At 39.8% G+C, this 13,842-nt stretch overlaps 1 protein-coding gene across 29 annotated transcripts in view; it reads right to left on the bottom strand.

Moving 5' to 3' along the window:
* The window catches only part of Clasp2 (cytoplasmic linker associated protein 2), a 193,434-nt gene that overhangs the window by 166,329 nt on the left and 13,263 nt on the right, over positions 1–13,842 (bottom strand). For all 29 annotated transcript variants that reach the window (XM_076577230.1, XM_076577234.1, XM_076577231.1 and 26 more), the window contains exons 2-3: positions 11,085–11,163; positions 4,003–4,106 (exon numbers count right to left, since the gene is read on the bottom strand). In XM_076577230.1, coding sequence (XP_076433345.1) covers positions 4,003–4,106; positions 11,085–11,163 — 183 coding nt within the window. The remainder of the gene's footprint in view (positions 1–4,002; positions 4,107–11,084; positions 11,164–13,842) is intronic.

Raw genomic sequence — 13,842 nt, 5'->3', positions numbered from 1 at the left:
AGAGGCTTGGTCCTCAGCACAGCAGTGTTAAGATGGAAAGACCTAGGGGCTAGAGGTTCAGTGGTTAACAGCAATTGCTGCTCTTGCAGAGGACATGAGTTCAGTACCCAGTACCCACACAATGGTTCACAACTGCCTCTGTTAACTCCAATTCTAATTTTTGCAGGTACCTGCATACATGTGGTATACATACATACATGCATACATACATACATATAAAATAAATTTTTTAATGGAAGGACCTTTAAAAAACATAGTGAGAGAGATTTGGCTGGTTAAGCAAGGGGCTGGTTAAGCTTTCAGGCTTTGGAGCAACACAGTTCAGCTGAGAGCCATTGGGATGAGGACACAGAGGCTTCCAGTCTGAGGAAACAGGACCAGCTGAGGATCCGGCGAGGTGAGATAGCTATGGGTTGTTCTGTCTCTCTGATCTACCAGCATTGACCCCGATAACTGGCCTCGGGTTTGATTTTATTAATAAGAACTTTTAAGATTCCTGCTACATCTGGCGCCCAACGTTCGTGTTACGAATTCATGAAAAAGCTGTTTGCCTGTGGCCTTGTGAGCCCCAGCTCAGGCCCAAGCTACACTCAGCCGGTTGTGGTGGCGCACACCAGTAGGATTTGCTGAAGGAGACAGAGGCAGTAGGATCCCGAGTTTGAGCCGGCCTAGGAGGCTTGGGAGAAGCTTTGGCCTGGACTGAGCCACAAACAGTGGTGGGACCATGGAAGCAGTGGCTACTGCTCCACGTTGCCAGCTCCTCCTCATCATGTTGGTCACTGCGGTGATGCTGCTACCTGGGACGAAGGGTTTACTGCTGCTGGTTCAGAGAAGAATTGTCAGGACCATCGTGTTACAAGAAAGCATCGGCAAAGGTCAGTTTGGAAAAGTTTGGCAAGACAAATGGTGGGGAGAAATTGTTGTGAAGATTTTCTGTTCTAGGGAAGAATGTTCATGGTTCCGAGAGACAGACATTTATCAGACTGTGATTGCTCCAAACCACAGAGGAGGCAAAAAAAAAAAAAAAAAAAAAAAAAAAAAAAAAAAGTCTGCAGGAAACCATGACCATGCCTAACAGTGACTTTGAAATCTTCAAAAAGATGACAGGATCCTACAACAATGATTCCACATGAACTATGATAAAGCCACTAAGCCAATTAACACCATGGAAAAATCGACTTGGGACTACAAACTGGTCAGGACAATTTCGAGAGGACTAGCTGAGATGATACAGCCTGACAGACTACTCGAACAAGGACTGGAAACAAGCCCTGAACTTTCCTTTTATGCAGAGAATGGACAAATGATACAGGACTTGATGATTAACCCAAAAATTTTCTTTTCAAGATTCCCTAAAGATATCTTCACCCCTAGAAAGCAAAAAGAAAAAGAGAATATATGAGATAGATCATCGAATCTACTCTGAGAAAAAGGATAAAGAAATAATAGGATAAATAGGTGGATCATTGAATCTACACTGAAGAAAAAGGGGAAGATATAAAAATGACAAAAGGTAGACTACTGAATCTATTATGAAAAGAAAAAAGAGAAAATATGGATATGATAAGATAAAAAGGGAGATTATGGAATCTACTTTTAAAAAGGAACTACTTGTTTTAAATAAGATAAGTAATGAAAATTTTTTGGTCTGAGTTTATCAGATGTTACTGGACTGGACATTGTTAAATATATAATGTGGTTTTTATCTGAATCTGTCAAATGTTAATGGACTAGACATCATTAATGTAATTTTTGGCTGTATATATTGTATATGCTTATTGGATAGTTTTTCTTGTATTAGTTATAAGCTTTCTTTAATTTTAGACAAAAAGAGAGGAGATGTGGTGGTATTGTGTTCCACAAAATATTGTGTACCTTAATAAATTTATCTGGGGTCAGAGAACAAAAAAAAAAAAAAAAAAACATAGTGAGCTGGGCAGTGGTGAGGCATGCCTTTAATCCCAGCACTTGGAGTCAAGTGGAGCTCTGTGAGTTCGGGTCAGCCTGGTCTACAGAGTGAGGTCCAGGACAGGCACCAAAACTACACAAAGAAACCCTGTCTTGAAAAAAACTAAAACAAAAACAGAAAACACAAAACACAGTGAATTGCTCAAAAAAAAAAAAAATCTTGGCTCTTAGTTTCTCATAAGCATACTAACATTTCTGCCATCACACTGCCACCTCCCATGAGGTGATATACCTAGGTAGACCCCATATCACAGCTGGAGCTAGTGGTAAAGTATTATTTTAAGGTGAGTTACTTTTGTTTAGGTTACACTGGTTTAACTCTGTGAAGCTGTGATACGTCTGTCTAAAACACCTGATGGTCTAATAAAGAACTGAACAGCCAATAGCAAGGCAGGAGAAAAGATAAGGAGGGTTGGCAGGCAGAAAGAATATATAGAAGAATAAATCTGGGAGGAGGAGCCAGAGAAGGAGGAGGACCAGGGGCCAGCCACTCAGCTACACAGCCAGCCACAGAGTAAGATTTACAGAAGAGAATGGAAAAAGTCCAAAGGCAAAAGGTAGATAGGGATAATTAAAGTTAAGGAAAGCTGGCTAGAAACAAGCCAAGCTAAGGCCAGACATTTATAATTAAGAATAAGCCTCTATTTGTGATTTATTTGGGAGCTGGGTGGCGGGTCCCCCAAAAGAGCAAAGACAAACAACAGAATGTATGCCCACAAAACTATAACCTCCAAAGCTATGAGCTAAATACATTTTTTTTTTAATGTATACAGTGTTCTGTCTACATGTTTGCCTGCAGGCTAGAAGAGAGTACCAGATCTTATTACAGATGGTTGTAAGCCACCACGTGGTTGCTGGGAATTAAACTCAAGACCTCTAGAAGAACAGCCAGTGCTCTTAACTGCTGAGCTATCTCTCCAGCCCCCTAAATACATCTTTTTTGTTACAGGTGTCTAGCCTCAGACATTTTGTTATAACAACATAAAACAGACCAATACATTACTAGTACATGAGCATATATACATGTGCATGTGTGTTCATGGGTGTGGGTAAATGTGAGTACAGGTACATAAGTATTTGTACACGTAAACAAGTCAGAGGACCACCTTGGATATTGTTCCTTGGGTGCTATCTACCTTTTTTTTTTGTTTTGTTTTGTTTGTCACAAGTCTCTCATTGGTCTAAAACATGCCAAAGCAAGCTAAGGTAGATTCTCTGGCCAACAAGCCCCAGGGATCTGCCTGTCTCTACCTCCCATTACTGGAATTATAAACATATGCCACACGCTCAACTTAAAAAAAAAAAAAATTGAAAGGAATGAGAAAAAAAAGGCTTCTAGAACTCAAACTAACATTCTCTTACAGACTGCTATGTACCCTGCGATCAACACATTCTTTAAGGGCAAATTATTTCTACTATATTCGTAAAACACAAGTTGTCATAAAGCATGCTTTACACTGGGTAGTGGTAGTGCACGCCTATAATCCTAGCACTAGGGAGACAGGCAGGCAGATCTCTTTGAGTTTGAAGCCAGCCTGGTCTACAGAGCGAGATCCAGGACAGCCAGGACATAGAGAAACCCTGTCTGGGGCGCGGGGGAGGGAGGGGGGGACCGACCAAGATAAAAAAACATAAAACATGCTTGACATAATCAATAGCCACTTATGAAAATAAAAGAATGTCTTGTTTCTGAAAGATACAGAAATTAATATAATATTCATTAGTTTTCAAAAATACGATTTTTCAGTATCTTATAATTTGCAGGTGAGAAAAACCAGAAAATGGTGAAGCATAACTACAACCAGATCACTGTCAAATCACTTGTGTTTTGTTTTTTTTTAAACACAAGTAACTGAAAAACAGAAAACTTAAATGAAAAGAAACAAACTTACCTATTGGCACTGTACCTTCAATTTGAACTTCTTTAAAACATTAGCAATAATCCACTATTTATACTCTACCACTCCTGCTTCTTGACTGTTTATTAGTTTGCTGGGTTACCGAATTATAAGTTTTCACTCAGTGCAAACCTACCATAGGTGGTGCCACCTCATCCATCAGCTTCAGCACTAGGTTCTGAGCTTCGTCTCGAATTTTGTCTTTGGCATCTCCCATTCTGTCTATTAAAGCTGTGGTAACTAAAGGGGGAAGAGTAAGTATTTTCAATGTCACCACAAACCATACTTGACAAACCTACAAATAGCCACTGTTTCCATAAATTAAGTTCCTTAGTCATGAGTTCAAGTGAAAACAATCAACAAATTTCAATGTAGTACGTACAGTCATATCCACTTAGGACAGTGCTCAAAACCAGACAAACAATATTGTTCTATTTGGAGGTATGTATGTGGTCAAGATCCATAGACAAGCAAATAAATACTTCCCTCCAGGTTATGACAGGGGAGACCTCTGGTAGTGTGAAAGAAGCATAGACAGGGATACTTCAAAGACCTGGCAGACTTAAGTTTCTGAACCCAGGCATAGTCAAGGGTTAGTTTTATAATTATTCTTTAAATTGCATGTTATGCATTCTTGTTGGACACATTTCACAACTAACAAACAGAAACAAAAACATAGGCCTAAGTCTAGGTTTTAAAGGAGAAGTAGAAGAAATGAAATTAAAAGAGAGATACACTTATCTAGTTTACTTACAGATTACAGTGTAATCAAGGGGCGGGGGTGGGGGCGGGGGTGGGGGTGGGGAAGCCTTCAATCCTGGTATGAAAGGAAGCACATGCTTTAATCCCAGAAACGGGGAGGCTCTCAGGCAGCAGAGGGGAGAGTTCCAGGCCAACCTGGATTATAGAGAGAACATGCCACAATAAAACAAAAATCAGCCCTCACAATTAAAATCACAAACATGGGGCTGCAGAGATGGCTCAGTGGTTAAGAGCACTGGCTGCTCTTCCGGAGGACCTGGGTTCGATCCCCAGCACTCACATGGCAGCTCAAAACCATTCAGAACTCCAGCTCCAAGAGATCCAATGCCTTCTTCTGGCTTCCATAGGTATCACATATGCAGACATTCATTCAGGCAAAAGATCCATATATAAAATAAAATAGTAATAATAAATGTATTCAATCATAAACCAATATAAGTACTGTTCATGAATAGAAATATGGCTCCGTAGTCTAGTGCTTGCTGGACAGTACAAGACCCTGGGTTCTACCCCAGCACCATTTTAACAAATAAGCACCACCACATGAGTCAGCGAGCACAATGAAAATCTTTTCTTCTGTTTGTTTAGATGTAGTATTAACAGGAATCATTCAATATCTGTTAGACTGGCTATTATGGGAATCTCTGTTTCTTCTAAATCACAGAACATAATAGTAAAAAATAAATTACCTCATTTAATCCTTATAACAATACTATTAGATTACAATACTATTAGGTAGTAAAACCAGTGTTTACTTATAATTTAGTAGTTGGGACTCTGGGTTTGTGTGTGTGTGTGTGTGTGTGTGTGTGTGTGTGTGTGTGTGTGTGTGTGTGTGTGTGTGTGTGTTGGCATCCATAAAATAGTAACAAGGAAAAAGACACTCTGTTCCTGAGAGGTAGAATTTAACTACAAAAGAAATTCAGATATTGGACCCAATAGGGGCTCATTTTAATACTAAAAAGTATTTTAGGCCACATGTAAAATTTGATGGCATATACCTGTATCTCAATACTAGGTGTTGGGGAAGTGGAGGCAGCAAGATCCCAAGTTCAAGGCAGCCCAGGTTACATAGTGAGTTCAAGACAAAACTGGGATGAGGCCAGTCTGGGGAACATGGGAAGTTCCAGTCTACAGAGCGAACTCTTATCTAAAAACAAACCAAAACTATTGGTGAAATTATTAAGGCCACTCCACGTAGTTAAAAGGAAGATTTATTTAGTGGGTGACTTACAAATGAAGGGATAGGTAGATTGTGGGGGGGTCTGGGGAAGGTGTATCGCAGTCCAGCGGTGTTCTCTGGAGCTCTGCTCAGTCAACCTCCACCGTCTAGGGTCCAGGAACAAAGAGAGCACTCCCCATCCAGGTCTCGGGTCTCCAGACGCCTCCCTTGGCCCCGCCTCGTAGGCGTGACAGTTGCCAGAGTCTCAATGGGGGTTGGAATTTCCAGATCCAAGCTGGAATGGCTACCCACTACATCTCCCCCTTTTTGTCTAAATAAGAAGGTTCTAAACTAGTACAAGACTATATACAAAGGAATGGTTATCAAATATTGTCCAGGAATAATGAGGGATAATGACCTAGATAAGATGGAACTACAACCAACCTGACTGCTCCACCCTTCCCAGACTCCAGTTTGGAGCTTCTGCCTCCTCCCTGAGGCAATGAAATAAGTATTCTTTTCCCGAGTGAGGCTCCTTCCCAGACCTGTTCTCCTCCTGCTCCCTTCTCTGTGCTAGTGCTGTGGATATCACTCTATATAAATAAAACACTGATGGCCAGTGACCAGGCAGGAAGTATAGGCGGGACAAGGAGAGAGGAGAATTGGGGAAACAGGAAGAAGCAGGAGAGACACTGCAGCCACCGCCAGGACAAGCAGCATGTAAAGATGCCGGTAAGCCACAAGCCACGTGGCGAGGTATAGATTTATAGAAATGGGTTAATTTAAGATATAAGAACAGTTAGCAAGAAGCCTGCCACGGCCATACAGTTTATAAGTAATATAAGCGTCTGAGTGATTATTTTATACGTGGATTGTGGGACTGCGGGGCTTGGTGGAACCTGGAGAGAAGCCCTCCAGCTACAAATGGCGCCCAACAGCTCAAGTTTCCACCTTAAACCTGAAAATATTTAATAACCAATTCTAAACAGAGCCAAAAACAGGTTCCTGCTTCATGTCTCATACGGGCAGCTAGACGGCTCAAAACGCGGGTTTGAACACTGGCGGGTTCCTGGCATGTGCGTTTCACCACCATGGCGGAAATGAGGCGTCTGCCAGCGGCACATTACGCTGTGTGGTAGATTTAGTCTTTACTAGTATTTAAAAAAAAAAAAAAAGAGGTTTCTGGGCTACACGCTGCTTTGATAAAAGCATAGACCTACTATTTCTGAGACTTGATGACTCCCAGAGTTGGAGAAAACGTACCACCGCCATGTTGAAAAGCTGAAGGGGGTGGAGCCAGCAGCCACAGTGCCATTTCAGGCTTAGAAGGCTACAGTTTAAAGCAATAGGCTCACAAAAAGACTGATTCAGATAAAATCGTTTACAATGTGTGTAAAATATACGTAGGCTTCAAAGAGACAAAAAAAAAATTAATTAATATAAAAAGCCATGCAATGAGCCCAGGACCTGGTACCATTGCCTAGATGCCTCCCCAACAGATCAAGCCAATCAACTGTCTCACCTATTCAGAGGGCCTGATCCAGTTGGGGGCCCCTCAGCCTTTGGTTCATAGTTCATGTGTTTCCATTCGTTTGGCTATTTGTCCCTGTGCTTTATCCAACCTTGGTTTCAACAATTCTCACTCATATAAACCCTCCTCTTTCTCACTAATTAGACTCCCAGCACTCCACCCGGGGCCTAGCTGTGGATCTCTGCATCCAGATTCCTCAGTCCTTGGATGGGGTTTCTGGCACAACTATTAGGGTGTTTGGCCATCCCATCACCAGAGGAGGTCAGTCCCGGCTGTCTCTCGACCACTGCCAGCAGTCTGTTGTGGGGTATCTTTGTGGATTTCTGTGGGCCTCTTTAGCATTTTGTTTCTTCCTTTTCTCGTGTGGTCTAGGTGTTAGTAGTTTTCATTCTATTGGTATTGTAAAATGTAAAATTACTCTACAAGACATAAAGCTTAGAACTGAGTGTCCTAAAGACTCTGGCACCATATTGCACCATTTAGGGTTTAGACTATCTGCTAAATTTTTATACTACAAACTTTATTAAACTTGGTTACCATAAACCAGAGTTAGTGATCAGCCTCAGTGTGAACAGATCACTTATGAAGCAAGACACTGAGTCCATACTCTCTTCAGAACCGTATCTAACGCTCTAATTACCGAGCTATGTGCAAATCTCTTTTTGGAACTAGAGATGAAATGGAACAGTACTCCCAATGTTTCAAGAACACATTTTTACTTTTAATGTACAAAGGACTGATGTACACATGAATCCACAGATGTTGCAGCACGCACAGGACTACACGGGACAGCAGCACTGAGAAAGGAAAGTGGATAGGCTCCTACCCCTAACCAAGAAGCTATCTGCAACTGACACCAGCTGGCAAAGGAAAAACTGGTTTTTTGCAAGGGACTCTCACTGGGATATTATGCACACTTAAGGGTAGGCCCCATGCCCAGCAGTAGATGGCCAACACAAAATGAATTCAATGGTGTTTTTGTAGACTTTCTATCTCATATTGCTGTGTTTGGGCATTTTTTGTCTTGGTTTTTTACTTGTCTATGATGGGTTTTATGTGTGTGTTTGTTATAGTTCTTCTCTGGAGTTTTTCTGTTTTGTTGTTTACTTTCACAAGAGGGAGAAAGAAAGGTCGAGGAGTTGGGAGGATCTGGGAGGTTTAAAGAACCATTAGGTCATGATTTAATTTGATCCTTTCCTTTTATAAAGACTCTTTTAAAAGTGTTTTATATTTGCTTTTTATTTTGTTTGGGGGACACATATGCCATGGCATGTGCATGGAGGTGAGAGGACAATCTGCAGTAGTTAGTTCTTTATACCATGTGGGCTCTGGGAATGGAACTCAGGTCATCAGACTGTTGACAAACACTTTTATCTACTAAGCCATTGTATTGGCCCTATACAGAATTAGGTAGTCTGTTTAAGACCTGTGATAGGATTAAACAAGAAAGCCAATTTGAGCCGGGAGGGTGGGGGTGGGGTGAGGTGGGGTGGGGATGACGCATGCCTATAACCCCAGCACTCAGGAGGCAGAGCCAGGCGGATCTCTGTGAGTTCGAGGCCAGCCTGGTCTCCAAAGCAAGTTCCAGGAAAAGTGCAAAGCTACACAGAGAAACTCTGTCTCAAAAAACCAAAAAAAAAAAAAAAAAAAGAAAAAAAAAAAGAAAGAAAGGAGGCAAATTTGAGGTACACCAGTTCTTGAAGAACATGCAGACATACTGTCTACTCTCCAAGTCAGAAATATGTAATAATACTCTTCCAGAGACACAATCAATACTTTTAAAGGAGGCTTCCAATAAATGGGAGCAAATTAAGATTAAGTTTTTCCATCATAGCACATAAGCTCACAAGAAATAAGTTCAAATTTTACAAAGGGTCTTCAAAGTGAAAACAATATTGACTAACAGTAACTCTGCAGAAAGACCAAAATAAATAAAAATAAATAAATAAAAATAAAAAGCAAAGCAAAGCTCTATGGACCCAGACAAAAGGAAGCTGTAATTCAACTTCAACTCATATTTACACATAAGATCAGGCACACCTTATCATCCAATTTCTCAAAGTCCAAAGTATGGACCTTTATTTTTAAAATTCCCATGTATGCACTCAAGTACATCTACAAACATGTTTTCAAAGCATGTTTTTTAATATCTACTATCAGTTTTAAGCAGGACACAGACAGTAAAAAAATCTCTCTTCAGAAGCCATTAACACTAAGGGTGGGAACTGCCAAGTAGTGATTAAAAGTAAAAACCAAGAAACCTATTTGAGAAAAGACGGAAAAAAAAAAAATAGAAAAATTGACATAATTAGGTGGTATACCCAACATGAAAAAGTTGATCAAAGATATTTGAAAGTAGTGTAATAATATGTTGACATTGTGAGCATTAACTTAAACCACAAAAGAAAGCCACTAACAATTTAAGGTTGTATTTCTCTATGTTGCTATAAAATAGAACCAAACTCATTCATAAAGCATTCTAAAATGCACAGGAATATCACACGTGTTTAGTCAAAGCCACCTGCATCACTGTATTATGAGAGCAGCAGCTTCGAGTAGCACAATGAGCATGCAGCAAGCATATCTAACTGCTGCTCAGAGTAAAGCCAACAAACGGGGATAAAGAAACAGTACTGATGGAGGCTTCGGGGGCAGTCTAACCACAGGAACTTTATTCAACCTAACAATAAGAACTTATGGGACTGGAGTACAGCTCAGGGTTAATGTTGTGTGCTTAGTGTGCAAGACTCAGGCTCCACATCACACAAGACAAAAGCAAGGCTTTGTATTCCTTTCATTTTGCTGTAACTCACTGTTATTATATTTCATAAAATATTGGTCTGAACAGACTTCTCCATAGATAGTGTGAAAAATAGCAATGTAGCTGGCATGGTGGTACAGACCTTTAATCCCAGCACCTGAGAGGCAGAGGGAATAGGATCTCTGTGAGTTTGAGGCCAGCCTGGTTTACAAAGTGAGTTCCAGGCCTGCCAAGGCCACTCAAAACAATAAAAAAAACACACACACACATTAAAAAAAAAAATCCACAGCATGTAAGTTATATTATAAATGTTGTCATTTTACAAAAAATGAGATACACTAAAAAAGATGAGCACATGACATAAATACTTATTAACAGTATCCAGAAGGTTGTGTTGTCTTGTTGCTTTTGCTTTCTGCAGAACTGTAATTATCTATTTAAGAAGCTTTCTCTCTTTTTGAGTAAACTAAAATGCTAAAGTGCCATAGTCTGGGCTGTAGGAGGGAAAAAAAATTATATATATATTAGAGAGAGAGACAGAGAGAGGAAGAGAGACAGAGACAGGGTTTCTCTGTGTAGCCCTGGCTGTCCTGGAACTCATTCTGTAGACCAGGCTGACCTCAAACTCAGAGATCCGTCTGCCTCTGCCTCCTGAGTGCTGGGATTAAAGGCATGTACCACTACTGCCCAGCTCAAATTATTTTTTTTAATTGACTTTAATTTAATGTGTCTATATGTCTGTGTATGCTGTGTGTGTACAAGTACCTTCAAAGTCCAGAAGATCTCCTGGAGCTAAAATTAGAAATGGTTGGGAACAGCCTGCTGTGAGTGCTGAGAATCTAACTTAGACCTGCTGAAGAACAAGAGCTTTAACCGCTGAGTCATCACTCCAGTCCCCAAACTAAATGTTTTCTCAATTTATAGAAACTAATTCTGTTTAACAAAAACGCGAAGAAAAAGTCACTACATCAAACTCCACAATGACTCTTAAAGTTAACTTACCCATTGGTACATAAGATTTAAATCGTGTCGACAATCTATCCACAAAGGCACTTAAAATCTCCAATCCTAATAATGATACCTGCAAACAGAAAGAGATTTAATGAATACAAATTACTGACACATATTGTAAGATCAGTATATAATTTTTTTTTTTTTTTAGACAGGGTTTCTCTGTGTAGTTTTGGTGCCTGTCTTGGATCTCACTCTGTAGACCAGGCTGGCCTTGAACTCACAGAGATCCGCCTGGCTCTGCCTCCCGAGTGCTGGGATTCAAGGCATGCGCCACCACCGCCCGGCAGTATATAATTTTTAATATACAGCATATTACTAACATTTTTTTTATAATGAGGTTTAGCTGGGTATGGTGGCACAGGCCTTTAATTCCACACTCAGGAAGCAGAGGCAGGAAGATCTCTATGAGTTCAAGGCCAGCCTGGTCCACACAGTGAGTTCCAGACTAGCCACGGGTACACAGTCAGACCCTGGTTCAAAATAATAAAATTAATTTTTAAAATTTTAGTAAGATTGATATATTCAGAGGTAGGCAGTCATGGCATTGAGTATCTACTCTCAAACACATCAGTAGTAACAATTTGTAAATGTAGAGAAAAACAGTGATAAAGCACATTTGGCAAAAATTTAGCAACTAATTAATTAGGTAATAGTTACACAGAGGTTTAGTGACTATACTTTTCACTTTGCAATGTGTCCTAAATAAAACAGTAAGAAATCCAATAATACCTTTGATCACAAAGGAATTTCAGTTTCTGTTCAGAATGTAAAGACTAGAAAATAAAATCAGTCCTATTACAGTAAGAAAAAAATATTTATCTACAAAATAATAACTGTTCTTGAATGCACGAGAAAGCTGAGGTTGTCAAACAGCGGTTCTCACCCTTCCTAATACTGTGATCCTTTACCAAAGTTCCTCATGTTGTGGAGACCCGCAATGATAACATTATTTTTGTTGCTACTTCATAACTGTACTTTTGTTACTGTTATGAATCATAATATAGTATCTGTGTTTTCTGATGGTCTTAGGCAACCCCTGTGAAAGAACTGTTCAACCCTCAAAGGTTGAAAACCACTGTTGTAGTATAACCAGCCAGTCTGAAATCTCAAAAAATAAAAAAAGTCATATACAACTGAAAAGTCCACAAGCAACAAGAGGCAAATGAAGCCACAGGACATGGGATAAGAAGAATTCCACTGTATTTAACAAATTGTTAGTAGCTGAATGTGGGCTAGTATGGAAACTCTTTTTTAAGTATTTTTGAGTATTTTCTTTATTATTTTTGTGTATATGGGTATTTCGCTTACGTATGTCTATGCACCACATACATGCAGTGTCTATGGAGACCAGAAGAGAGTGTTAGATCCCCTTGGAAATGGAGTTATAGAAGGTTGTGAGCCAACATATGAGTGCTGGGAACTGACCCTGTGTCCTCTGGAAGAGCAGTTCTTAACTGATGAGCCATGTCTCCAGCCCTTAGCGAGAAAACTCTTCAATATCGAGAAGCACAGGAAAGTTCAGACCCGCTCTCAGACTCCAGTTTCACCCACACAAGATCACTCTATAATTAAGACCCACTGCAGCTGGTGGAGGTCTTGGGGAAGAGCACAGCCTATGCAGCAAAGGCATCAATGCTTTCAGTGCCCTTGTCTTCTAGAAAAGAACAGCTTCACTTGAATACTGAGTGAAGAACATCCAGTACGCAATGCCTAGGGCACAAGTAAATAAACTGTAGTGGAGGGAAGGAGCTGTCTACCTCAGAATGAAACAGAAAACCATCCTCAACCCAAGCTATCCAGGTGAGGGGTTGTCTCTGATAAAGCCTCACCCGAAGGCTTTGGGCAAAGAGCCTCCAAAGACTGAATCTGGGCCAGAAAATTTAGGAGACGGGTCCCACACCTCACAATCAGGCTACCAAGAACAAGAGCATAGGAAAGAGGGTTTTACAGGAAATAGGGAAGGACGAAAGCAGAGGGTTGATCAGAAATACTGAAGAAAACCCCCTATCAAACTAACCCAGAAGAACCAGAAGCAAATAGAAACCAACAGCAACCATAGCAACTGCAACACACAGACCTGCTGTGGCGTGAACCTACGACCCTGAATTAAGAAGCCCAACTGAGCTAGCCGGGCCCCCAATCAGAAGGCCCCCAATTAGCAGGAAGTACTATATAAAAAAAAAAAAACAAAACTATGCCAATTCCCAAAATATTGTTTATAAATATTTATTTTCATTTAAAGGGGGTTGGTTATAAATGGTTAATGGTCATAGTCAATCTCTTTCTAAAGAAAAAAGGAGGATAGATAGGATAAGATAATAAGGTAGATTATTGTATCTACTTGTAAACTAAATTAGCAACTATCAGTTTTAGATAATTTACATTAGTATAGATTTTTATATATTGTTACAAATGTAAAATTATTTTTCTATTCCTGTTTAATTTGTATATTGATACAAAGTCAAAACTATACTTGTCATATAGTACATATGTTCCTACTTCTGATTAAAATATTTTTGTATATTGATACAAATGTAAAATTATATTTGTCACAATGTGTGTATGTTCTACTTATGTTTAGGATATTTTGTATATTGATACAAATTAAGGATATTCTGTCATATTGCACTATACATTTCTACCCAATTAAGATATTTTTGAATATGTCACAATTTCGAGGTCACTGTCCTTAGGCTGTACATCTGTTTAGAGACTGTTTACTTTATAATATGAAGCTTTAGTCTTT

The sequence above is a fragment of the Peromyscus maniculatus genome, chromosome 7 (genome assembly GCF_049852395.1).
Source record: "Peromyscus maniculatus bairdii isolate BWxNUB_F1_BW_parent chromosome 7, HU_Pman_BW_mat_3.1, whole genome shotgun sequence".
Classification (NCBI taxonomy): Eukaryota; Metazoa; Chordata; class Mammalia; order Rodentia; family Cricetidae; genus Peromyscus; species Peromyscus maniculatus.
This window is presented reverse-complemented; position numbering and strand designations above follow the sequence as displayed.